Here is a 25,079-nt window from a genome sequence, read left to right as displayed (position 1 = left end):
AGAGATACCGAGGAGCAGATTGGGAGGCAGATTTTGAAAAGGTGCAAAAATAACAGGGTTGTTATCATGGGTGACTTTAACTTCCCTAATATTGATTGGCACCTGATTAGTTCCAAGGGTTTAGATGGGGCAGAGTTTGTTAAGTGTGTCCAGGATGGATTCCTGTCACAGTATGTTGACAGGCTGACTAGGGAGAATGCCATACTAGATTTAGTATTAGGTAACAAACCAGGTCAGGCCACAAATGTCTTAGTGGGTGAGCATCTGGGGGACAGTGACCACCACTCCCTGGCTTTTAGCATTATCATGGAAAAGGATAGAATCAGAGAGGACAGGAAAAGTTTTAATTGGGGAAGGGCAAATTATGAGGCTATAAGGCTAGAACTTGCAGTTGTGAATTGGGATGATGTTTTTGCAGGGAAATGTACTATGGACATATGGTCGATGTTTAGGGATCTCTTGCAGGATGTTAGGGATAAATTTGTCCCGGTGAGGAAGATAAAGAATGGTAGGGTGAAGGAACCATGGGTGACAAGTTGAGTGGAAAATCTAGTCAGGTGGAAGAAGGCAGCATACATGAGGTTTAGGAGCAAGGATCAGATGGGTCTATTGAGGAATATAGAGAAGTAAGAAAGGAGCTTAAGACGGGCCTGAGAAGAGCAAGAAGGGGGCATGAGAAGGCCTTGGCCATTAGGGTAAAGGCATTCTTCAATTATGTGAAGAACAAAAGGATGACAAGAGTGAAGGTAGGACTGATTAGAGATAAGGGTGGGAAGATGTGCCTGGTGGCTGTGGAAGTGAGCAAGGTCCTCAATGAATACTTCTCTTTGGTATTCACCAATGAGAGGGAACTTGATGATGGTGAGGACAATATGAGTGAGGCTGATGTTCTGGAGTATGTAGATATTAAGGGAAAGGAGGTGTTGGAGTTGTTAAAATACATTAGGACGGATAAGTCTCCGGGGCCTGATGGAATATTCCCCAGGCTGCTCCACGAGGCGAGGGAAGAGATTGCTGAGCCTCTGGCTAGGATCTTTATGTCCTCGTTGTCCACAGGAATGGCACCAGAGGATTGGAGGGAGGCGAATGTTGTCCCCTTGTTCAAAAAAGGTAGTAGGGATAGTCCGGGTAATTATAGACCAGTGAGCCTTATGTCTGTGGTGGGAAAGCTGGTGGGAAAGCTGTTGGAAAAGGTTCTTAGAGATAGGATCTATGGGCATTTAGAGAATCATGATCTGATCGGGGACAGTCAGCATGGCTTTGTGAAGGGCAGATCAAGCCTGATAGAGTTCTTTGAGGAGGTGACCAGGCATATGGATGAGAGTAGTGCAGTGGATGTGATCTACATGGATTTTATTAACGCATTTGACAAGGTTCCACATGATAGACTTATTCAGAAAGTCAGAAGGCATGGGATCCAGGGAAGTTTGGCCAGGTGGATTCAGAATTAGCTTGCCTGCAGAAGGCAGGGGGTCGTGGTGGAGGGAGTACATTCAGATTGGAGGATTGTGACTAGTGGTGTCCCACAAGGATCTGTTCTGGGACCTCTACTTTTCGTGATTTTTATTAACGACCTAGATGTAGGGGTAGAAGGGTGGGTTGGCAAGTTTGCAGACGACACAAAGGTTGGTGGTGTTGTAGATAGTGTAGAGGATTGTCAAAGATTGCAGAGAGACATTGATAGGATGCAGAAGTGGGCTGAGAAGTGGCAGATGGAGTTCAACCCGGAGAAGTGTGAGGTGGTACACTTTGGAAGGACAAACTCCAAGGCAGAGCACAAAGTAAATGGCAGGATACTTGGTAGTGTGGAAGAAGAGAGGGATCTGGGGGTACATGTCCACAAATCCCTGAAAGTTGCCTCACAGGTAGATAGGGTATTAAGAAAGCTTATGGGGTGTTAGCTTTCATAAGTCGAGGGATAGAGTTTAAGAGTCGCGATGTAATGATGCAGCTCTATAAAACTCTGGTTAGGCCACACTTGGAGTACTGTGTCCAGTTCTGGTCGCCTCACTATAGGGAGGATGTGGTAGCATTGGAAAGAGTACAGAGAAGATTGACCAGGATGCTGCCTGGTTTAGAGAGTATGCATTATGATCAGAGATTAAGGGAGCTAGGGCTTTACTCTTTGGAGAGAAGGAGGATGAGAGGAGACATGATAGGGGTGTACAAGATATTACAGTAAGAGGAATAGATAGAGTGGATAGCCAGCGCCTCTTCCCCAGGGCACCACCGCTCAATACAAGAGGACATGGCTTTAAGGTAAGGGGTGGGAACTTCAAGGGGGATAGTAGAGGAAGGTTTTTTTACTCAGAGGGTGGTTGGTGCGGGGAATGCACTGCCTGAGTCAGTGGTGGAGGCAGATACACTAGTGAAATTTAAGAGACTACTAGACAGGTATATGGAGGAATTTAAGGTGGGGGGTTATATGGGAGGCAGGGTTTGAGGGTCAGCACAACATTGTGGGCCAAAGGGCCTGTACTGTGTTGTACTATTCTATGTTCTATAAGTAGTGCAAAAATAGAAATAAAACAAGTAGTGAGGTAGTGTTCATTGGTTCAATGTCCATTCAGAAATCGGATGTCAGAGGGGAAGAAGCTGTTCCTGAATTCAGGCTTCTGTACCTCCCTCCTGATGGAAGCAATGAAAACAAGGCATGATCTGGGTGAAGGGGGTCCTTGATGAAGGATGCCGTCTTTCTGAGACATCGCTTCATGAAGATGTCCTGGATACTATCCAGGCCTGTGCTCATGATGTCACAAATAAATAAAGGGAATCCCAGTTATTGGTCAATTAGTTTTTGTTCTTTAAGAATGGTCTCAAATATGTGGCTGCTCCAATAAACCAAGGCCCACTTAACTGGAATCCACTGTATTTAAAATTCTTAGGGGGGCTACAACAGGAAAAATCATGAAAGGATGTTCACTTTATGGGAGAGTTCAGGTATTGTGTTAGAACAAGGGGTAAGAAGAGGGATTTTTTTTCCTCTCAGAAACCTTTAGAGCCTTTGAAGCTCCTTGCCACAGGCAACTTGAGACAGAGCCACTGGATATATTTAATACTGAGATCAATAGATTTCTAATTATTGGCAGAATCAAGCATGAAGGGAAAGTGCCGGAAAGTGAACTTGACAAATGCTGAATCAGCAATGATACTATTGAGTTTCTTACTCCTGTGTAAATTAATTTGATTATACTGTATAGTTCAACATATCATCAAATAATGATTGTTTAATCTTGATCTAGTTTGTAATGCAAAAACTCATTTAAGTTGTGGATACTGAGATGTTTGACTTCTCCCAAATATTTACACAGATATTTTTAATCACACATACACAAAACTTTATAGCTTTCTCAGTTCTCGTGAATGTCTTATTGTTGTCATGGTTGACCTGCCAAGGGAAACTAAATAGTTTAAGCCTGTATTCCTTGTTTATTTTATTACTGAGGAATGAGGTATGCCCTTATTGAAACTTATAAAGCACAGTGAATTTTGGAATGTTTTTAAGAGTTAGATGGTCTTAAACAAGAAATCACAACTATAAGATAAGAGGCCTATCACTTAAGATGGAGGCATACAGGAACTTTTCTCACAGAGTGCGGTGAACCTCTGGAATTCTTTACCTTGGCAGATGATGGAAACTGGATCATAAGTGTATAAAGTGGAGCTGGATAAATATTTGATAGATCAATAAATAGAGGGGCATTGGGAAATAACATACAAGAGGAGCTAAGGTCAGCTGATATCAGGCATAATTATATTAACTGGCAGGATAGGACTGAGTGCCAAATAGCTGACTTCTTCTCCTATATTTTTGTGTTACTGTTTTGTGAAGGTGGGGTGGGAGAGGGTGGATTTAGTGGGAAAGCTCACAGCTCTAAATTATGATGTTTTCATACTTTCATAACATCGCAGTTGGGAGCTTTTGTAGGATTTTTCATTTAAGGGCATTGGGTGTTTCCAAAACAGGTGGTGATGCAGCCAGTCAATATACTCTCCACCACACATCTATAGAAGTTTATCAAAGTTTTAGGTGTCATACCGATTCTTCATAATTTCTAAGGAAGTAGAGACACTGCCGTGCTATCTTCATAATTGCACTTATGAGTGGTGCCAGGACAGGTTATTGGAAATAACACTGAGGAATTTAAAGTTGCTAATCCCCCGACGAAGACTGGCTCATGGCCCTCCAGTTCTCTCCTCCTAAAGCCAATAATCACCTCCTTGGTTTTGCTGACATTGAGTATGAGGTTGTTGTTGTGCAACCACAGCCAGATTTTCAATCTCACTTCTATATGCTGATTCATCACCAGCTTTGATTCGGCCAGCCACAGTGGTGTCGTCAGTAAACTTAAATATGGCATTGGGGGTATGTTCAGCCGCACAGTCATAAGTGTAAAGAATGTTTAGACAACTTGGGCAGGGTCAGAATGAAATCCCTGAAAGAGGGTACCATGTTCCAGAACTCAAGAAAAGGATCAGAAATATGCCACATGACCCCTCAGGCCTGCCTGCCATTCAGTGTGTTCATGGCTGAACGGCCAGTTTCAGAACTCAGAATTTCCCAATCTTTCAAAAATACAGACCCACTACTTTAAATACTCATAGTGATCGAGCCACCACAATCCTCTGGGACAGAGAATTCCAGATAGCCACCATCAGCTGCAATAAAAAAATTTTAAAGCAAGTCACTTTTAAATTATCTTTCCCTTATCTTGAATGATGACCATTATTTGTGATTTTGCTAGCGTACCTTGTACTTTTACTGTCAACAATTTAAGGAGGTTGTTGACACACTCTCCTTCTTAACTGATTAGATAATAAGGAACAAATGCTTTTGGAATTATCACTTCTGCAATTTAAAAAGCACAAATCTGACAGATACTACTCCTGAAGTGATGCCAGCAAGATTTACGAAACTATTTTGCAGAAGTTACCATAAGACCATTAGATATAGGAACAGAATAAAGCCACTTGGCTGATTGAGTCTGCTCTACCATTTCATCATGGCTGATCCAATTTTCCTCTCAGTTTCAGTCTCCTGCATTCTCCCTGTATCCCCTCATGCCCTGACCAATCAAGAATCTATCAACCTCTGCTTTAAATATGCATACTTAAAGCACAGTTGCCTATGGCAAAGAATTCCACAAATTCACCATTCTCTGGCTGAAGTTATAAAAGGTTTCCCCTCTATTCTGAGGCAGTGTCCTCTGACGTTAGACTCTTCCAACATAGGAGACATCCTCTCCACATCTGCTCTATCAAGGCTTTTCACCGTTTGATAGGTTTCAATGAGGTCACTGCTCATTCTGCTGAATTCCAGTAAATACAGGCCCAGAGCCAACAAACACTCTTCATAGGACAAGCCATTCAATCCTGGAATCATTACAGAGATACCCGCATGGTGTGTTGCCTCCCAGGTGCCAGGGCACGGGATGTCTCGGATCGGGTCTAGAATATTCTAAAGAGGGAGGGTGAGCAGCCAGTTGTCTTGGTACATGTTGGTACCAATGACATAGATAGGACAAAGGAGGAGGTCCTGAAGAGAGATTTCCAGGAGTTAGGAAGGAAGCTGAGAAGCAGGACCTCCAGGGTAGTAATCTCGGGATTGCTACCTGTGCCATGTGCTAGCGAGGGCAAGAATAGTCGGATCAGGCAGATGAATGCGTGGCTGAGAGGCTGGTGTAGGGGGCAGGGCTTCAGATTCTTGGATAATTGGGATCTCTTCTGGGGGAAGTATGACCTGTTCAAAAAGGACAGGTTACACCTGAACCCGAAGGGGACCAATATCCTGGCGGGAAAGTTTAATAGAGCTGTTAGGGAGGGTTTAAACTAATTTGGCAGGGGGATGGGAACCGGAATGATAGAGCGGAGGAACGGGAAAACAGAAATAAATCTAAGATAGTGAGCAGTAAAGATGTCAGGAAAGACAGGCAGGTGATGGGGCAAATGTGTAGCCATTGGGATGAGTTGCAGTGCATTAAAGTTGCAGTGAAATCAAAGCAAAAAGTATCAAATACTGGTCTTAAGGTGTTGTACTTAAATGCACGCAGCATAAGAAATAAGGTGGATGATCTTGCTGTACAGCTACAGATTGGCAGGTATGATATTGTGGCCATCACTGAGACCTGGCTAAAGGATGCAGGTCTCTGGGAGCTGAACGTCCAAGGATACACGGTGTATCGGAAGGATAGGAAGGTAGGCAGAGGGGGAGGCGTGGCTTTATTGGTAAGAAATGATATTAAATCATTAGAAAGAGGTGATATAGGATCGGAAGGTGCAGAATCTTTATGGTTGAGCTAAGGAATCGCAGGGGTAAAAGGACCCTGATGGCAGTTATTTATAGGCCTCCAAACAGCTGCAGTGATGTGGATTAAAAATTACAACTGTAAATAGAAAAGGCTTGTCAGAAGGGCAGTGTTATGATAATTGTGGGGGATTTTAACATGCGAGTAGATTGGAAAAATCAGGTCAGCACTGGATCTCAAGAGAGAGAATTTGTAGAATGTCTGCGAGATGGCTTTTTAGAACAGCTTGTTGTTGAGCCCACTAGGGGATCGGCTGTACTGGATTGGGTATTGTGTAATGAACCGGAGGCGAGAAATGAGGAATGTGCAAGACAGGTATATTCCAAAAAAGAAGAAATTTTCGAGTGGAAAAAGGATGCAACCGTGGTTGGCAAAAGAAGTCAAAGCCAAAGTTAAAGCTAAGGAGAGGGCATACAAGGAAGCAAAAATTAGTGGGAAGACAGAGGATTGGGAAGTCTTTAAAACCTTACAAAAGGAAACCAAGAAGGTCATTAAGAGAGAAAAGATTAACTATGAAAGGAAACTAGCAAATAATATCGAAGAGGATACTAAGAGCTTTTTCAACTATATAAAGAGTGAAAGACAGGTGAGAGTAGATATAGGACCAATAGAAAATGATACTGGAGAAATTGTAATGGGAGATGAGGAGATGGCAGAGGAACTGAACAAGTATTTTGCATCAGTCTTCACTGAGGAAGACAGCAGGATACCAGACACTCAAAGGTGGCAGGGAAGAGAAGTGTGCGCAGTCACAATTACGACAGAGAAAGTACTCAGGAAGCTGAATAGGCTAAAGGTCGATAAATCTTCTGGACCAGATAGAATGCACCCTCGTTTTCTAAAGGAAGTAGCTGTGGAGATTGCGGAGGCATTAGCGATGATCTTTCAAAAGTCAATAGATTCTGGCATGGTTCCGGAGGACTGGAAGATTGCAAATGTCACTCCGCTATTTAAGAAGGGGGCAAGGAAGCAAAAAGGAAATTATAGACCTGTTAGCTTGACGTCGGTGGTTGAGAAGTTGTTGGAGTCGATTGTCAAAGATGAGGTTACAGAGTACCTGGAGGCATATGACAAGATAGGCAGAACTCAGCATGGATTCCTTAAAGGAAAATCTTGCCTGACAAACCTATTACAATTTTTTGAGGAAATTACAAGTAGGCTAGTCAAGGGAGATGCAGTGGATGTTGTATATTTGGATTTTCAGAAGGCCTTTGACAAGGTGCCACACGAGGCTGCTTAACAAGGTAAGAGCCCATGGAATTACAGGAAAGTTACATACGTGGATAGAGCGTTGGCTGATCGGCAGGAAACAGAGAGTGGGAATAAAGGGATCCTATTCTGGTTGGCTGCCGGTTACCAGTGGCGTTCCGCAGGGATCAGTGTTGGGGCCGCTTCTTTTTACATTGTACATCAACGATTTGGATTATGGAATAGAGGGCTTTGTGGCTAAGTTTGCTGACGATACGAAGATAGGTGGAGGGGCCGGTAGTGCTGAGGAAACGGAGAGTCTGCAGAGAGACTTGGATAGATTGGAAGAATGGGCAGAGAAGCGGCAAATGAAGTACAATGTTGGAAAGTGTATGGTTATGCACTTTGGCAGAAAAAATAAACGGGCAGACTATTATTTAAATGGGGAAAGAATTCAAAGTTCTGAGATGCAACGGGACTTGGGAGTCCTCGTACAGGATTTCCTTAAAGTTAACCTCCAGGTTGAGTCGGTAGTGAAGAAGGCGAATGCAATGTTGGCATTCATTTCTAGAGGAATAGAGTATAGGAGCAGGGATGTGATGTTGAGGCTCTATAAGGTGCTGGTGAGACCTCACTTGGAGTACTGTGGGCAGTTTTGGTCTCCTTATTTAGGAAAGGATGTGCTGACATTGGAGAGGGTACAGAGAAGATTCACTAGAATGATTCCAGGAATGAGAGGGTTAACATATGAGGAACGTTTGTCCGCTCTTGGACTGTATTCCTTGGAGTTTAGAAGAATGAGGGGAGACCTCATAGAAACATTTCGAATGTTAAAAGGCATGGACAGAGTGGATGTGGCAAAGTTGTTTCCCATGATGGGGGAGTCTCGTACGAGAGGGCATGACTTCAGGATTGAAGGGCGCCCTTTCAGAACAGAAATGCGAAAAAATTTTTTTAGTCAGAGGGTGGTGAATCTATGGAATTTGTTGCCACAGGCAGCAGTGGAGGCCAAGTCATTGGGTGTCTTTAAGGCAGAGATTGATAGGTATCTGAGTAGCCAGGGCATCAAAGGTTATGGTGAGAAGGCGGGGCAGTGGGACTAAATAGGATAAAATGGATCAGCTCATGATAAAATGGCGGAGCAGACTCGATGGGCCGAATGGCCTACTTCTGCTCCTTTGTCTTATGGTCTTATGGAATCATTTTCATGAACCTCCTTTGAATCCTCTCCAGTTCAGCACATCCTTTCTAAGATAAGGGGACCCAAGCTGCTCACAATACTCCAAGTGAGGCCTCACCAGCGCTTTATAAAGTCTCAATATTACATCCTTTTATATTCTAGTCCTCTTGAAATGAATGCTTACATCACATTTACCTTCCTCATCAAGCTGCAAATTAATCTTCAGGGAATCCTGCACAAGGACACCCATAAGACATAGTCATAGTCATACTTTATTGATCCCGGGGGAAATTGGTTTTTGTTACAGTTGCACCATAAATAATAAATAGTAATAGAACCATAAATAGTTAAATAGTAATATGTAAATTATGCCAGTAAATTATGAAATAAGTCCAGGACCAGCCTATTGGCTCAGGGTGTCTGACCCTCCAAGGGAGGAGTTGTAAAGTTTGATGGCCACAGGCAGGAATGACCTCCTATGACGCTCTGTACTGCATCTCGGTGGAATGAGTCTCTGGCTGAATGTACTCCTGTGCCCAACCAGTACATTATGTAGTGGATGGGAGACATTGTCCAAGATGGCATGCAACTTGGACAGCATCCTCTTTTCAGACACCACCGTGAGAGAGTCCAGTTCCATCCCCACAACATCACTGGCCTTACGAATGAGTTTGTTGATCTGTTGGTGTCTGCTACCCTCAGCCTGCTGCCCCAGCACACAACAGACATTATCATAGGAGCAAAATTAGACCATTCAGCCCATCAGGTCTGCTGTGCCATTCCATCATAGCTGATTCGGGATCCCACTCAACACCATACACCTGCCTTCTCGCCATACCCTTTGATGTCCTGACCAATCAGGAAACAATCAACTTCCACCTTCATTATTCTCCAGCTAAAACATTTCCTTCTTACCTCTATTCTAAAAGGTCGCCCCTCAATTTTGAGGCTGTGCCCTCTAGTTATGGACACCTCTACCACAGGAAACATCCTTTCCACATCCACCCTACCTGGTCCTTTCAACATTCGGTAGGTTTCAATGAGATTCCACCACGTTCTTCTAAATTCCACTGAATACAGGCCCAAAGCCGCCAAACACTCCTCATATGGTAATCTCTTCATTCCCTGAATCATCCTCGTGAACCTCCTCTGGACTCTCTCCAATGACAACACATCCTTTCTAAGATATGGGGTCCAAAACTGTTGGCAATACTCTAAGTGCAGCCTGACTAGTCTCTTATAAAGGCTCACCATTTATAGGGATTAAAGGGACTCAAGTCCCTTTGCACTTCAGTTTTTAGTATTTTCTCTTTATTTAGAAAATAGTCAACCCTTGCATTTCTTCTACCAAAGTGGAAAGTATATTTAGTGGAAAATAATTCCATCTTTTACACCTAATTCTTAATTCTACTGAAAAAGCTAGTAAACTGCAATTGTCAATTTTCTTTACTTAACTTACAAACTAGGAACATGCTCTGACCCAGGAATGAAAGGGTTAATGCATGAGGAGCATTTGATGGCTCTGGGCCTGTACTGGCTAGAATTTATAAGTATGGGGGTTCCCATTGAAATCTACTGAATATTGAAAGGATTAGATGGAGTGAACATGAAGAGGCCAAGTCATTGGGTGTATTTAAAGCAGAAGTTGATAGGTCCTTGATTAGTAAGGGTATCAAAGGTTTCGGGAGAAGGCGGGGGAATAGAGTTGAGAGGAATAATAAATCAGCTGTGATGCAATGGCAGAACAGACTCAATGGGACGAAAGGCCTAATCCTGCCCCTGTGACTTATGGTGCTATGTAGCACCCCAACCCACCTGCTCAGTTTTCAATGCATACTGATTTGAATGATCCCAGGTGTGGGTTTATACATAAAAATACAAGGAAGCTCCAATGCTGAAATTCTCTGCCCAAGACCATAAAGATTAACAATTTATCTCCACGTCAGAGAATATTATATTTTAATACTTAACTGTTCTAGTTCCATTTTCTTTTATCGCCTTTATGTCCATCTAGCTACCTAATCTATTCTTGAATGTCACCTTAGTTTTCTTGCTCCAGTCACTAACAATGAAATTGAATGTCAACTCTTTCTCTTATCATTCTGCAAAAGATGCCATAGCATCTGTCATGCATCTGGCCCTGACACACTTAGAAAAGAAGGACACTTATATCAGAATGTAATCCCTTACTCACTCTTCCTTCAGTTAGTCCTGACGAAGGGTCTCAGCCTGAAACGTCGACTGCACTTCTTCCTAGAGATGCTGCCTGGCCTGCTGCGTTCACCAGCATCTTTGATGTGTGTTGCTTGAATTTCCAGCATCTGCAGAATTCCTGTTGTTTGCACTTATATCAGAACGCTGGTTCATAGACCTTGGTGAACAAACTTCTACTTCTTGGTCTAAAAACACCACTGTGCAGTTGGGAGTTGTACTTCCTAACTAACAGTCCTCAGACAGTCAGAATGCACAACTGCTCCTCCCTTCCCATCATTCTCAACATGGGTGACTCCCAGGGCTGTGTGCAGAGCCCATTGCTGTACATTCTGCTCGCACATGACTGCATGGCCAAGCACCTGAGTAATTACATTGTCAAGTTTGCCAATAACAACGACATGGTGGGGCTCATCACCAACGATGGCCTACAGAGTGGAGGTGGTAGAGCTTGGGGTCTGGTACCAGGCAAATAACCTCTTCCTCAATGTCAACAAGACAATAAAGATGGTAATCAACTTCAGGAGAACTCACACCACCCACACCCCTCTTTACATTGGCAGCACAGCAGTGGAAAGTGCAAACAGTTTGAAACTCCTGGGACTGCACATCCTCTCGTGGTCCCAGAACATATCCCATACAATCAGGAAAGTTCACCAATGCCTCTACTTTCTGAGGAGGCTGAAGAGAGCTGGACTATGCACATCTATAGTCATGTCATTTTACAGATGCGCAGTAGAGACCATCCTAACATGCTGCATCATTGTATCATACAGAAACTGCACTATGGCAGACAGGAGGGCTATTCAATGGATAGTCAAAACTACCCAATGCACCGGCACCAGCCTACCTGCCACCAAGGACGTATGTACAGAAAGGTGCTGGAAAAGAGCCAGTAACATCATGAAAGATCCCACCCACCCTGCTCATGGACTTTTTGTCTCATTCCCATCAGGGAGTAAGGTATGGAGCATCCACGCCACGACCACTAGTCTCAAAAAGAGTTACTTTCCACAAGAAGTAAAGCTTCTGCCCACTAACCCACACCTCCACACCCCTCACCGGCACTACTTAATCACTTCCAGTCAGCCACCTACTGTACAGTGCGTATATAAGCTTTCTGATTACATATTATGGTTTATTTGTGCTGCATTGGATCCAGAGTAGCAATTATTTCATCCTCCTTTACACTTGTGTACTGGAAATGACACAAAACAATCTTGAATCTTATTTCCCATATTACATCTTGAATATCTTAAACCTTGTTCCTGTAGCCCCCACTCTGGACCATTCAGCTATTGAAAACACCAAGAATTTTATATTAAATTCTATACTACACAATTGCATTCCTTTACTAATACTAAGCAGCTAACTAATAGATCAGTTATGCCCCAAGTAAATCTATTTTCTTCCTATAGTTTGAAGTGCAAAATTTAAAAAGTACTGCAAATTAACAGTATGCTTTTTAAGCTCTTAGTGTATTTAATATTTCAGTAATGAGTAATAATGTAAATATATTGTTTGATTGAGCACTCTTTGTTCACCTGATTCATTTTAGATTATACGTTAGAAGTATGTATTATATGTCATTACGCTACCACGTCATATGTGAGTGGCATACCAAAGAAAAATAAATAAATAGGCGAATATCCCAGCTCCTGTGTTTTTCTTTTGATTAGTTACTAGAGTTACAAAACATAACAGTCAAGGAAGTTTTAAAACGAACCTGAGACAGCCACCTACCTATTGAAGTGCAACACACTTTTCTTTGGAAGGTGAGAGACGTTTGAGTAAAAAAGAGGGCAGAAAATCTTTGAAATTAGCAAACAATGAGTACGGCTATGGGTTCATAAACAGTGATTGCCAGGTGATAATAATAATACATTCTTTAAAGAGGCAGAAATGGCTGGCTACATCTGAAAGGCAGATGTATTTGATCGCACAACAGATAACTGGATGATTTATACTGAATGAATTGAGAATTATTTTGAAGCAAAGGAAATAACCAATGAAAAATGACTGCCGGTATTGCTGGGTGGAAAAGCATACAGTTTGGTTAGAAGTTTAACTGCCCGAACGAAACCAGCTGAAATTACCTTTGCTGATGTTGTGAAAGTAATGCAGGAACATTTAGAAGTGAAATCATTGCTGAATGCAGAATGCTTTAGGTTGCATAAGCAGAATCAAAAAGAAGGGGTGTCCATTTCAGCTCACGTGGCTGAATTGAAGAGATTGCCCGAGCATTGTCAGTTTAATGTTGGTTTAATGATGCACTGAGAGATTGTTTAGCTTGTGAAATCTTAAAAGAAAGAATTCAAAAACTGAAGCACAACTTACGTGTAAAAGTGCAGTTGAAATAGTAATGGAATGTATCAACGGAAACCACAGACAGATGCAACTGAGTTGTAGTCAGGAATAAAAGTGAGTGTGAACAAATTTGCAACATCTAAACAGAAACATGCTTGGTTGAACAAACTGTGTTACCGTTGTGGCAGGGTCAGAAAATGCAACCAAGTAGGACACATGCAAAGAGCATGCCGGACTGCACAGGGAAGAGAAAAAGCTATAAAGTTAAGTTGCAGTTTCAAAGAGAGCACTTATTTGCATGCTGTTGATGAAAATTTTGACAATGGTGAGTGTGACACAAGACTGTATAGCCTTGAGATTTACTATGTGAAAACTAAAAAGAGACAAGCAATATAGCTTACACCAGAAGTGAACAGAAAATTAATTATGGAATTGGACACTAGTGAGGCTGATTCAGTCATTCCACAAAATGAGTTTGAACAGCATTTCAAAGATACTGAACTGAAGTCTAAAGATATTCAATTTAAAAACTTATACTGGAGAAAATTAAACTCCTGTGGGAATGACATTCGTAACAGTGAAACAGAAAAACCAACAAGCCACTCTGGGCTTGTATGTGGTAAAAACAGAAGAGCCAGCTTTGTGGGGTCATGTCTAGTTGAGACAAATACAATTTAATCGGAGATCCATCCACCACTCACTTGCCACATCGCCTGCAAGAGTCAACTGAAAGCAAATTAAGAAAGGTACTGGATGATGCCACTGCAATGTTCAAGGATGGCACTGATTCACACATATCAAAGGTAAAATAGTGTTAAACGAAAATGCCACACCCAAGTTTTACAAAGCCTATCGGATTCCTTATTCCATCTGCAATAAAGTAGCCAATGAGCTAGATCTCATGGAGGCTGAAGGAATTCTTTCCAAGATTGAGTAGATCCCATGGGCAATGCCAGTGGTTCCAGGAGAAAGAAGGATGGGTCTATCAGGATCTGTGGTGATCAACCCAGTACTGAAAGTTGATCGATACCCTCTGCCCAGTTTGGAGGATATCTTTGTAAACCTTTCTGGAGGAAAACACTTCAGCAAAGTCGATTTAGCTGAGGCCTACCTACAGATGGAGATGGAAGAAGATTCTAAAGCATTTCTCACCATAAACGCTCACAAAGGGCTTTATTACTATAATAGGCTTATTTTTAGAGTAGCATCTGCACCTGCACTTGAGCAGAAAGGTATGGGCCAGGTGCTGCAAGGCTGCCCAGGCACTCAGTGTTACCTGGATGACATCATTGTTACTGGTGAGGATGACAAGGGGCATCTCCAAAATCTCACAACTGTGTTTAAAAAATTAGAAGATTATAGGCACAGAGCACGATGCGATTAAGTGTGAACTTTTTAAACCAAGCTTCATTTACTGTGGTCACACCATTGATATACAAGATTTACACAAGTGTGCTGAGAAAATTCAAGCAGTGGTGGATGCCCCAAGGCCAAAAGACTTGTCAGAGTTGTGATCTTTTTTAGGATTTGTCAATTACTGTTTCAGGTTCCTCCACAAAGGGAGCCACAACCTTGTTGTAGGGTTTGGAGGCTTACATGCCTCAATGACCCATAGAGCTATGTTGGCTGGAGTCATGGCCTTGTGCTTTGGCTTGTGGCCAAACAGGTCAAAGGGTAGAGGTCAGACTGAGAGTGATCCACCAGTCCTCCAGGTTCAGGGACTCACTTCAGAGCTAGCAACCCTGATTGATCAAAAAAAATTGTTACAGAAACAGCAAAGAAGACTCCTTCTATATCTGTGTGTAATGGTATGGCCAAGGACAGACAAAAATAGAGGACCTTCATTGCTGCCCTAAACACAAGCAGTAAGAAATAGGCAGTAAGTAAGTAGTAACAGGTTCCTGCCAAACCTGGCTACTGTGATCTCATTACCACAGATCAGGAAGAAATTGCAATGGGCAAAACAGCGTGAGGTTGCTTTCTAAAAGGAAATGGTGATATCAGACACTGTACTCACATATTATGATCTATATCATCCAGTGAAACTTGCCTGTGATGCTCCGCCATAAGGTATAGGTGCAGTCACGTCGCATGTTATGAGTTATGGAAGTGAACACCCTATAACATATGCATCACGTTCCCTTACCACTGCAGAGAAAAATTTCACACAGATTGACAGAGAGGCCTTCAGTCTGGTTTGGGGTTTAAAACATTTCAACCAGTACCTGCATGGCAAAGAGTTTACCCTCATTACCAATCATCAACCACCAGTATCCATTTTCAATCCACAGAAGGGTGTTCCACTAACAGCAGCATAAATGCAGAGATACAATTTCAAGAGGACAATTAATCATAGAAATGCTGATAGATTGTTCCATTTACCCTTGGAAAAAGAAACACCTGAAAAATTTACAAAAAAGGACACTGCTCTTGATGTATCTTCCCTATTGCAAATCAAATGTTTTCTTATTACAGCAGAGATGATCCAAAGGGAAACCAGAAAAGGCCCTGCACTCTCAGGTCTGTACGGCCACATAAAATGGCTGGAATGTCCAGCAAAAATTCTAGTTCCTCATTTTTACCAGTGCTGGGATGAACTTGCCCTTGATTGGGGTGGCCTTATATGGGGATTGAGATTTGCTGAGAGCTAAGGTGTTGGAGGAGCTACATGCCAACCATCTAGGCATGGTCAGAATGGAGACATTGGCTCAAAGCTTTGTCTGATGGCGTGGGATAGATCAGCAGATTGAGTGGCTTGCATGCACTGTTCAGAATGCCAACACATCAGACAGATGCCAAGAGCAGCAACTCTCCATCCCCAGAAATGGCCTGCATTCTCCTGGCAGAGAATCCATATGAATTTTGCTGAACCATTCATGAGCACAAATTTCTTGGTCATACACTTGAAATATTATATTCAGTTTTGGTCATCCTGCTATAGAAAAAATGTTATTAAACTGGAAAGAGTCTGGGAAAGATTTAAAAGATTGCCAGGACTTGAGGGATTAAGTTATAGGGAGAGGTTGGACAAGCTTATTGAGAAAGTAAAGAGGCATGGGATCCAATGGGACATTGCTCTGTGGATCCAGAACTGACTTGCCCACAGAAGATAAAGACTAGTTGTAGACAGGTCATATTCTGCATGGAGGTCGGTGACCAGTTGTGTGCCTCAGGGATCTGTTCTGGGACGCTTACTCTTCATGATTTTTTATAAGTGACCTGGATGAGGAAGTGGAGGGATGGGTTAGTAAGTTTGCTGATGACACAAAGGTTGGGGGTGTTGTGGATCGTGTGGAGGGCTGAGAAGTGACAGATGGAGTTCAACCCAGGTAAGTATGAAGTGGTTCATTTTGGTAGATCAAATACGATGGCAGAATATAGTATTAATGGTAAATGATGTCAGGTCACTCGTCTAAGTGCTACTGGTACCATGTAACCCAGTACTACCTGTCGCATGGTCGGGTGGTCGGTGACTAAACCGCTCCCCCACCAGGCTTGCCTGCTGAGGAGGGTGGCAAGACACCCTGCAGAACAAAAAACAAGACCTGTCAAAGGGCGGATGAACCCCCTCGTGGGGTCAACGGCCATCTAGCAAACACGTGCCGTGAAGCGGGGAAAGGGCATCCCTTGCATCGAAGCTTGGTCTGGCCATTCACTGCAACAGAACTTCCCCCAGCCGTCTTGGACCCCACCATGCCGCTGGATCCGGGAGGGGATGTCGAGAGGGTGGGTCTGGACCTGTGCAGCCCCCTACTCACCCAAAATCCACTCACGCACACACTGTTCCTTTCTGAGGAGTGGGGTATCCTCAACACACCCAAGTCCTGTAGCGACAGACAAGTGGCGAAGTGGTAGGCTTGACCATCTGGGAGCCGTAGTCACAAGTCTGCGTGCAGGCGGCAGGGGGAGAGTGGCCGCACATGGATTACAGAGCGGAGATCTGGTGAGGCAGCACCCTCTGCGTCTGAGCAGCCCTGTTTAGGGACGCACTGCTCACCCTATCATTAGGGAAGGGCCCAGAAAAGGTAGTTCAAGCAAAGCCCACTCACACCAACCTGGCCAGTCTGCCGCCGCTGGGGGGGCGTCATCCAACTCTCACGGTAAGAATCACAAGCAGAATCTGATCGTCGCCTCATGGAACATACGAACTTTGTTGGACAATGCTAACTCAGATCGCCCAGAGAGACGCACTGCACTTGTTGCTCGTGTGCTCAAGGACTACAGAGTGGGCACTGCGGCTCTCCAGGAGTCCCGACTCGCTGGAGAGGGCGCGCTTTGTGAAGAGAAAGGAGGGTACACATTCTTCTGGTCTGGCAGGCCCGAAGAAGAACGAAGAGAATCTGGTGTGTGCTTGGCTATCACGAACTGCCTCGCAGCAAAGCTACCAACCCTGCCTGTTGCTGTAAATGACCGAATCCAGACCTTACGTACACCTCTGCAAGGAAAACACCACCTCACCACAGTCAACGTTTACGCCCCAACTCTGACTAGTCCCAGTGAAGTCAAGCAGGCATTCTACAGTGAGCTGAAAACCACCATCAGCAGCGTGGCAACTTCCGATAAGCCGCTGTTGCTGGGAGACCTTAATGCTTGGGTTGGCAAGAAGTCCACTGTGTGGCCTGGTGTGATTGGACACCAAGGGGTTGGCAACAGTAACGATAATGGTCTACTGCTCCTCTCGATGTGCACAGAATTCAAACTGTGCATTACTAACACACTGTTCAGATTGCCAGACAAGCTCAAACGCACATGAATGCATCCACGATCTAAAAGCTGGAACCTCATTGACCATGTCATCACCCGACAACGAGACATCTCTGATATTCGTATCACCAGAGCTAAGCGTGGAACTGAGTGCTCAACTGATCATCAAATGGTGTGGTCGGATCTATGTCTATCGATCAAACCTCCACGCAGACTGAATGCTGCCAAACCACCAAAAAATCTGAACACCACCAACTGAAACATCACGAGTGTGCTGATGCCCTGAAATCCTCCATGAAAACTGCTCTAAGCAGACTGGTTGAGAATCCACCAGACGATATTACTGAGCACTGGAATGCCTTGAAAGAAACGGTGTACAGCACTGCCCAGGACACCTCAGGGAAAGTCAAGCTCTAACATCAGGACTGGTTTGAGAGCAACCAGTCTGTGCAAGACCTTCTAAGAGCTAAGGCAGCTGCACACCAGGCTCTTCTTCGACACCCAAACTCAAGTTCCAAAAAACCTGCCCCTTTGAGAGCAAAGTCAACTCTGCAGAGGCAGCTCAGAGCTATGAAAGACCAGTGGTGGGCGAACAAGGCCAAGGAGTTACAAGCCTTCACTGACTGTAATGACTTAAGAAGCTTCTATGAAGCAATCAAGGTTGTGTATGGTCCATCAATACAAGGCACTTCACAACTCCTGAGCAAGGACAGTACATCCATCTTCACTGAGAAGTCAGAGCACATGAAAAGATGGCAAGAACACTTCCACGAGCTGCTGAACAGACCAGGAACCATCACCAATGAAGCACTGGGCAAAGCACACCCCCGACCCATACTGTTCGATCTAGATGCTCCCCCTACTCTTCATGAGGTCATCAAAGCCATCAAACAGCTAAAACCCAACAAAGCACCAGGGCCTGACAGTATCGCAGCCGAGATCTACCAGTATGGTGGTCACACATTGACATGGTGCCTGCACCAGCTGTTCACAAAGTTGTGGGGAGCTGCAGAACTACCACAAGACTTTAAAGACGCATCAATCGTGACCATCTACAAGAACAAGGGAGACAAGAGAGACTGCAACAATTACCGTGGCACCTCTCTTCTGTCAGTTGCGGGAAAATGCCTCGCGAAGATCATCCTTAGATGCTTGGTGTCCAACATCAGTGACAACATCCTTCCAGAAAGCCAGTGTGGTTTTCAAACAGGTTGTAGTACAGTGGATATGATCTTTTCACTGAGACAGCTCCAAGAGAAATTTGTTGAGTAGCAGAGAAGTCTCTATGTCACACTTGTTGATCTAACCAAACCATTTGACACTGTTGGTAGAGATGGTCTGCGGAAGCTCCTACCAAAATTCGGTTGCCCCCTCCACGCCTAACCAACATCATCCGTCAGTTCCACAAAGGCATGGAAGGCTGTATCAACATGTGTAGTGAGTTGTCAGACCCATTTTCCATCAGCAACAGTGTAAAACAGGGTTGTGTTCTGGCTCCTACTCTTTGGACTATTCTTCGCTGCTGTTCTTCAGGATGCCACATCAGACCTGAAGTTAGGGGTCTTCCTATAAATGAGGGCTGATAGCAGGCTCCTCAACCTTGCAAGACTGAGAGCAAAAACAAAAGTCAGGGACATTGTGGCGCATGAGCTACAGTTTGCTGATGACTGTGCACTGGTTGCCCACTCTCTCGAAGACTTACAGGAGGTCACCAGTCACTTTGCCAGTTTAGCCCAAAGCTTGAAAATCAGCCTGAAAAAGACGGAAGTTTTGTACCAACCGGCTCCTGGCTCAAGTACGAAGAACGAACTGTCCTCAGATGACAGTCGTCTCAATGCTGTCAACAAGTTTTGCTACCTGGGCAGCATAATAACATCCTCAGCTTCTCTGGATGCAGAGATTGAGTCAAGAGCCAGAAAAGCCTGCTTTGCCTTTGGTCAGCTGAAAGATCGCGATTGGCCACAGAACATCAGGTTGGCCACCAAGTGCAAGGTATACAGGGCCATTGTCATATCAACCTTGTTATATGGATGTGAGACATGGTGCCCATATCAGAGACACTTACGCCAGCTTGACCAACTGCAGCAGCGTCACCTACGCTCTCTGATGAAGATCAGCTGGTGAGACAAGGTCTCCAATACCAAGGTCCTCTCTCGAGCCAGAATGCCAGCAGTTTCAACCTTGGTGATGTCAGCCCAACTGCACTGGGCAGGACATGTTGTCAGAATGCCTGATGGAAGACTGCCCAAGGACATCTTGTACGGCCAACTGTCCAGTGGTACTCGAAAGCGACTACGGTACAAGGATGTTCCGCACAGGAGCCTCAAGAAAGCTGACATTGCCCCATCAACATGGGAGGATCTGGCTCAAGATTGCTCACAGTGGAAGGACGCCATCAGAAAAGGTGTGGACACTGCTGAGAACAAGCTCAACGAGGCAACAGAAGAAAGGCACAGGAAGCGCTGCAACAGAGCTTCTGCCCCTACTGCCCCTCCAGGCCTCACCTGCCAAGTACGTGGCAAGCAGTGCCTGTCAAGGATCAGCCTGTACAGCCACTCGAGGATGCACATATCAAACTGCACTAACTGACCGAGGGGAGAAAGAGGGAGTGGTGGAGAGGGGGAGGGGGGAGGGGGGAGGGGGGAGAGAGTAATGGTAAAATTCTTGGCAGTGTGGAGGATCAGAGGGATTTCGGGGTCCAAGTCCACAGGACACTCAAAGCAGCTGCGCCAGTTGACTCTGTGGTTAAGAAGGCGTATGGTGCATTAGCCTTCATCAATCGTGGAATTGAATTTAGGAGCTGTGAGGTAATGTTGCAGCTATATAGGACCCTGGTCAGACCACACTTGGAGTACTTTGCTCAATTGTGGTCGCCTCACTACAGGAAGGACGTGGAAACCACAGAAAGGGAGCAGAGGAGATTTACAAGGATGTTGCCTGGATTGGGGACCATGCCTTATGAAAACAGGTTGAGTGAATTCGGCCTTTTCTCCTTGGAGCGACGGAGGATGAGAGGTGACCTGATAGAGGTGTATAAGATGATGAAAGGCATTGATCGTGTGGATAGTCAGAGGCTTTTTCCCCAGGGCTGAAATGGCTGCCACAAGAAGGCACAAGTTTAAGGTGCTTGGAAGTAGGTACAGAGGAGATGTCAGGGGTATGCTTTTTTTTTTTGTTTTTTTTTACACACAGAGAGTGGTGAGTGCATGGAATGGGCTGCCGGCAGTGGTGGTGGAGGCAGAAACAATAGGATCTTTTAAGAGACTCCTGGATGGCTACATGGAGCTTAGAAAAATAGAGGGCTATAGGTAAAGCCTAGGTAGTTCTAAAGTAGGGACATGTTCGGTGCAGCTTTGTGGGCCGAAGGGCCTGTGTTGTGCTGTATGTTTTCTATGTTTCTATAGTGGCCAGAAATGTTCCCAGTAGTCTCCACTACAGCCCCACACACTACTGATGTGCGAGAAGCCTCTTGTTAAGGACTGGTGTTCCAGAACACTTAGTCAGTGACAATGAACAACAGTTTGCTGTCGAACAGTTTCAGTCATTCCTGAACATGAATGGAATATGACACAAAGGTTGGGGGTATTGTGGATAGTGTGGAGGGCTGTCAGAGGTTACAGCAGGACATTGATAGGATGCGAAACTGGCCTGAGAAGTGGCAGATGGAGTTCAACCCAGATAAGTGTGAAGTAGCTCATTTTGGTAGGTCAAAAAGCAGAATATAGCATTAATATAATATAGTATCCAGCTCCACCACCGCTGCCAGCAACAGTGGTGGAGGCGGATACGATAGGGTCTTTTAAGAGACTTTTGGGTAGGTACGTGGAGCTTAGAAAAATAGAGGGCTATGGGTAAGCCTAGTAATCTCTAAGGTAGGGACATGTTCGGTACAACTTTGTAGGCCGAAGGGCCTGTATTGTGCTATAGGTTTTCTATGTTTCTATGTTTCTATATTACATCTGCACCGTACCACCCAGTTACAAGTGGCTTGGGGAAAGGTTTGTCCAGAGTCTAAAGAACACACTGCAAGTAATGTCAGCAGAACACACTACAGTGACACAGAATCAAATGCTCACCAATTTCCTCTTTGCATATCACAATAGAGCTGTTCCGGGGTCATCTCTTGGATCTCCTCAAACCCAATCTCACAAGGAGTATGCAGGACAAACAGCTGAGACAAATTGAGGGCTGCTCAAACAAGGTGGTTCACACTTTCATTCCTGGACAAGCAGTCATAGCAAGTGACTACAGAGATGATCAAAAGTGGGTACTTGGAAAGATTAAGGATAGAACTCGAACACTGTCCTATACAGTGGAGACTGCGTCTGATGTCATCTGAAGATGACACATCGATCAGTTGAGGAGGGCAGAGGCAATTGTTAGAGAAGAAGAGTGTCTAAAGCAATCAGAACCTCTTCCCGTAGTCCCAGAGTCAACTCGTACAACTATCACAGAGGACACCCCAAAATCTGAGATTGTTCCACAGCCTCACTTGATAATGTCTCAAGCAGAGTAACCCCTTTTTAAGGAAACACTTTATCTCACAACAGTAAGAAATCCTCCACAGTGATTAAATCTTTAGGCCTGAATGGGACAATGTAAAATTTATTATGCCATGGATGTCTATATAGTAGCTGTATTATACAGAAAAGTGAGAAAAAATATATATATAAAAAAAGAGAGAGAGAGAGATTGAGATTGGAGTTGAGATGCATTCAATATTCACTTGGGAGTTTATAACTAAGCAGTGTGGAGTGCAGTGTATTTAATATTTCAGTAATATTGTAAATATTAAGTATTTTTGTTTAGATAATTCATTGTGTTATATGCAAAAAGTACATGAATGACATACATCATTATGCCAGCACAACATATGTGTCAGCACCTTACTAAAGAAAAACTAAGTAAAAATCTCAGCTCTTGTGTTTTTCTTTAAATACAAAAGATAACAATTAACTTTTGTTCTTTATAGCCCATGCCTCATGAGAAATCTAAAATTTCTCTTTTGGGTTAGTCAAGAGGAAAAAAAGATTGTTTTCCAATTTCTTCCCTTTGAAATATATATCTTCAAATTGTTAATAACATTGGATTCAATTGACATACAGTACTTAACACAAAAATGTCGCCAATATTTCCACTTCGAGTTCAAATCTGTCAAAGTACAAAGTGAGGATGACCAGAAAAACAAGATGTAGTCCATTCAAGAGTGATTACATACTGTTAACATATCATGAAAACGTTCTAATTATTGTGCAACACACACACAAAGTGCTTGCACTAATTCTTGTACCTGAAATTAAGCGGCAAATTGCTCTTCTTCAACAATTTCCCACTGGAATTTCTCATTTTTTCTAGAAAGAAAATATAAATTAACTTTTTAACAAACTTTTAAGGCAATAGGATTCAACAGTTAAGCGATACGCTTCGTCAAGCAAGAATTAACTCACTATCAAGACTAAATAAAACACAAGACCAAAACTCGTCGTCTTCTGAAGGGAGCGCCTGTGAACACCTTACTGGCCTTAATGCAGCCTCTAGCATTTCAGCCAAAGTAAAACTTTTCCCCGAAATACGTCTTGTTACTGACAATTTCTGGATGACTCTCACCAGACATTTCACTTGGATTCATTCCTTCCTCTACAACCACACTGTACAAAGTTTGCACTGTCAACAGCAAACAAGGTTGCCACAGCAACAGCTGCCAGTCCCAACTGCCCGGAGACTTGGCGGAACTGGCTCCTGGAGCTGCGTTGGGCGGGACCTTCCATTGATGCAGCTGGGCTCGCCGAAAACTTTTTTTTAATTAGAAAGATTATCTGCAATTACTCTTGTGCGACCCTGATTGATCTCAGTGGGTTACTGTGAGCCTGCCTTAGCTGAAGTTCTTAAAGCTTCAGCTGATCATCAAACCGGACCGCCTAGAAATGTTGCCACGGGAGATGTTGGAATGTAATGGCTTTTGTGTCTCTGTGGTGCAAAAATTCACTTATACGACGGATTTTTATGACGGTTGAAAATCGTAGGATGATAATCATTGTGGTCCATGCACACAAAAATTATAATTTGCACTCGCCGGGTGATGAGTGTGGTGATCAGGCTAACACATTTAACCAGAGACATAAGAAATTCTGCAGATGCCGGAATCTTGAGTGACGCGCAAAAATTGCTGGAGAACCTCAGCAAGTCAGACAGCATTATGGAGGGAACTGGCTTCTGTTACCTCCCTTTCCAGACTTGATGTAGTGTCTTGGCCGAAATATTGACTGTTTCTTTCCCTCTGTAGATGCTGCCTGACTTGTTAAGATTCTACATCATTATCAGAATCAGGTTTTTATCACTGCATATGTTGTGAAATTTGTTAGTGATTTTTGTGTGTGTGTTACATATTTAACTATTTCAGTGGTTGGCTGGCACATTTATCAGCAACCAAACTGCTCAAACTTTTTTTCAGAACTTACTATTTGAAATGGTGGGAATGATGTGACACCTTGTGCAGTTAGGATATACTGCACTGACTGGTCTTACTTCTTAAACAGTCACTTGGGAACAAGGTTTACTTGCTTCCATTTTGGTTCTGAGATAGCTAATGAAGCAAATGTGGAACCGGCAGTCTCTTCCATGCATGCGGCAGGTTGTACCCAGCGGTATGTACGTGTGTTTGAGTGGGTTATGCTTCATGCAACTCGTTAGGTCCCTATGCATAGCCTCAAGATTCTTGATAGAATCACTCCTCAATATGGGACAGAAATTCCAGGAATCGGGATGTTGCACTTACTGAAGTAAGCTTCATTAAATCTTTTTCTCTGCCAGTTAATCTCCTTCTAAGACAAAGTTTGGGATACAATGTTGAATTTGGAAATGTGTTACTCAGCATGTGCAGGCCATAACAGTTATATGGACGAGCAGTGGGCTAAATGATTTTTGTGACTATTAGGAACAAATCATTAGTCAATTCAACAAACAATGCCACACAACCACAGCATTTTTAAAATGAAATAATACAAGATTAGCATGATCCTTCCACAAGGAAAATATAAAATTGTAAAGCCTTCTATAAAATAAAACAAGCAGGCCACACAAAGCAAGCCCAAAATAGCATTGTAGTCAATAGCGTTATTTGTGATAGTTGGGCTTGCCTGTCGATGAAATTTTCCACCTTATACAGGTCTTTGGTGTGTTAAAAG

General features: G+C 43.7%; 1 protein-coding gene across 4 annotated transcripts in view; it reads right to left on the bottom strand.

Annotated features, from left to right (window-relative positions):
• LOC140195180 (uncharacterized) overlaps nucleotides 1-23,555 on the bottom strand; it is an 82,328-nt gene extending 58,773 nt beyond the window's left edge. For 2 of the 4 annotated variants that reach the window (XM_072253076.1, XM_072253106.1), the window contains exons 1-2: nucleotides 23,343-23,528; nucleotides 23,186-23,246 (exon numbers count right to left, since the gene is read on the bottom strand). In XM_072253076.1, coding sequence (XP_072109177.1) covers nucleotides 23,186-23,246; nucleotides 23,343-23,436 — 155 coding nt within the window. In that variant the 5' untranslated portion in view covers nucleotides 23,437-23,528. Of the gene's footprint in view, nucleotides 1-23,185; nucleotides 23,247-23,342 lie in introns of all 4 variants that reach the window. The other 2 variants (XM_072253087.1, XM_072253097.1) reach the window with 2 other exon arrangements.
• Between the last annotated feature and the right edge of the window lie 1,524 nt (nucleotides 23,556-25,079).

This window comes from Mobula birostris, chromosome 1 (assembly GCF_030028105.1).
Source record: "Mobula birostris isolate sMobBir1 chromosome 1, sMobBir1.hap1, whole genome shotgun sequence".
Classification (NCBI taxonomy): Eukaryota; Metazoa; Chordata; class Chondrichthyes; order Myliobatiformes; family Myliobatidae; genus Mobula; species Mobula birostris.
Note: the sequence above shows the minus strand (reverse complement) of the source record. Positions and strands in the feature narration are given on the sequence as shown.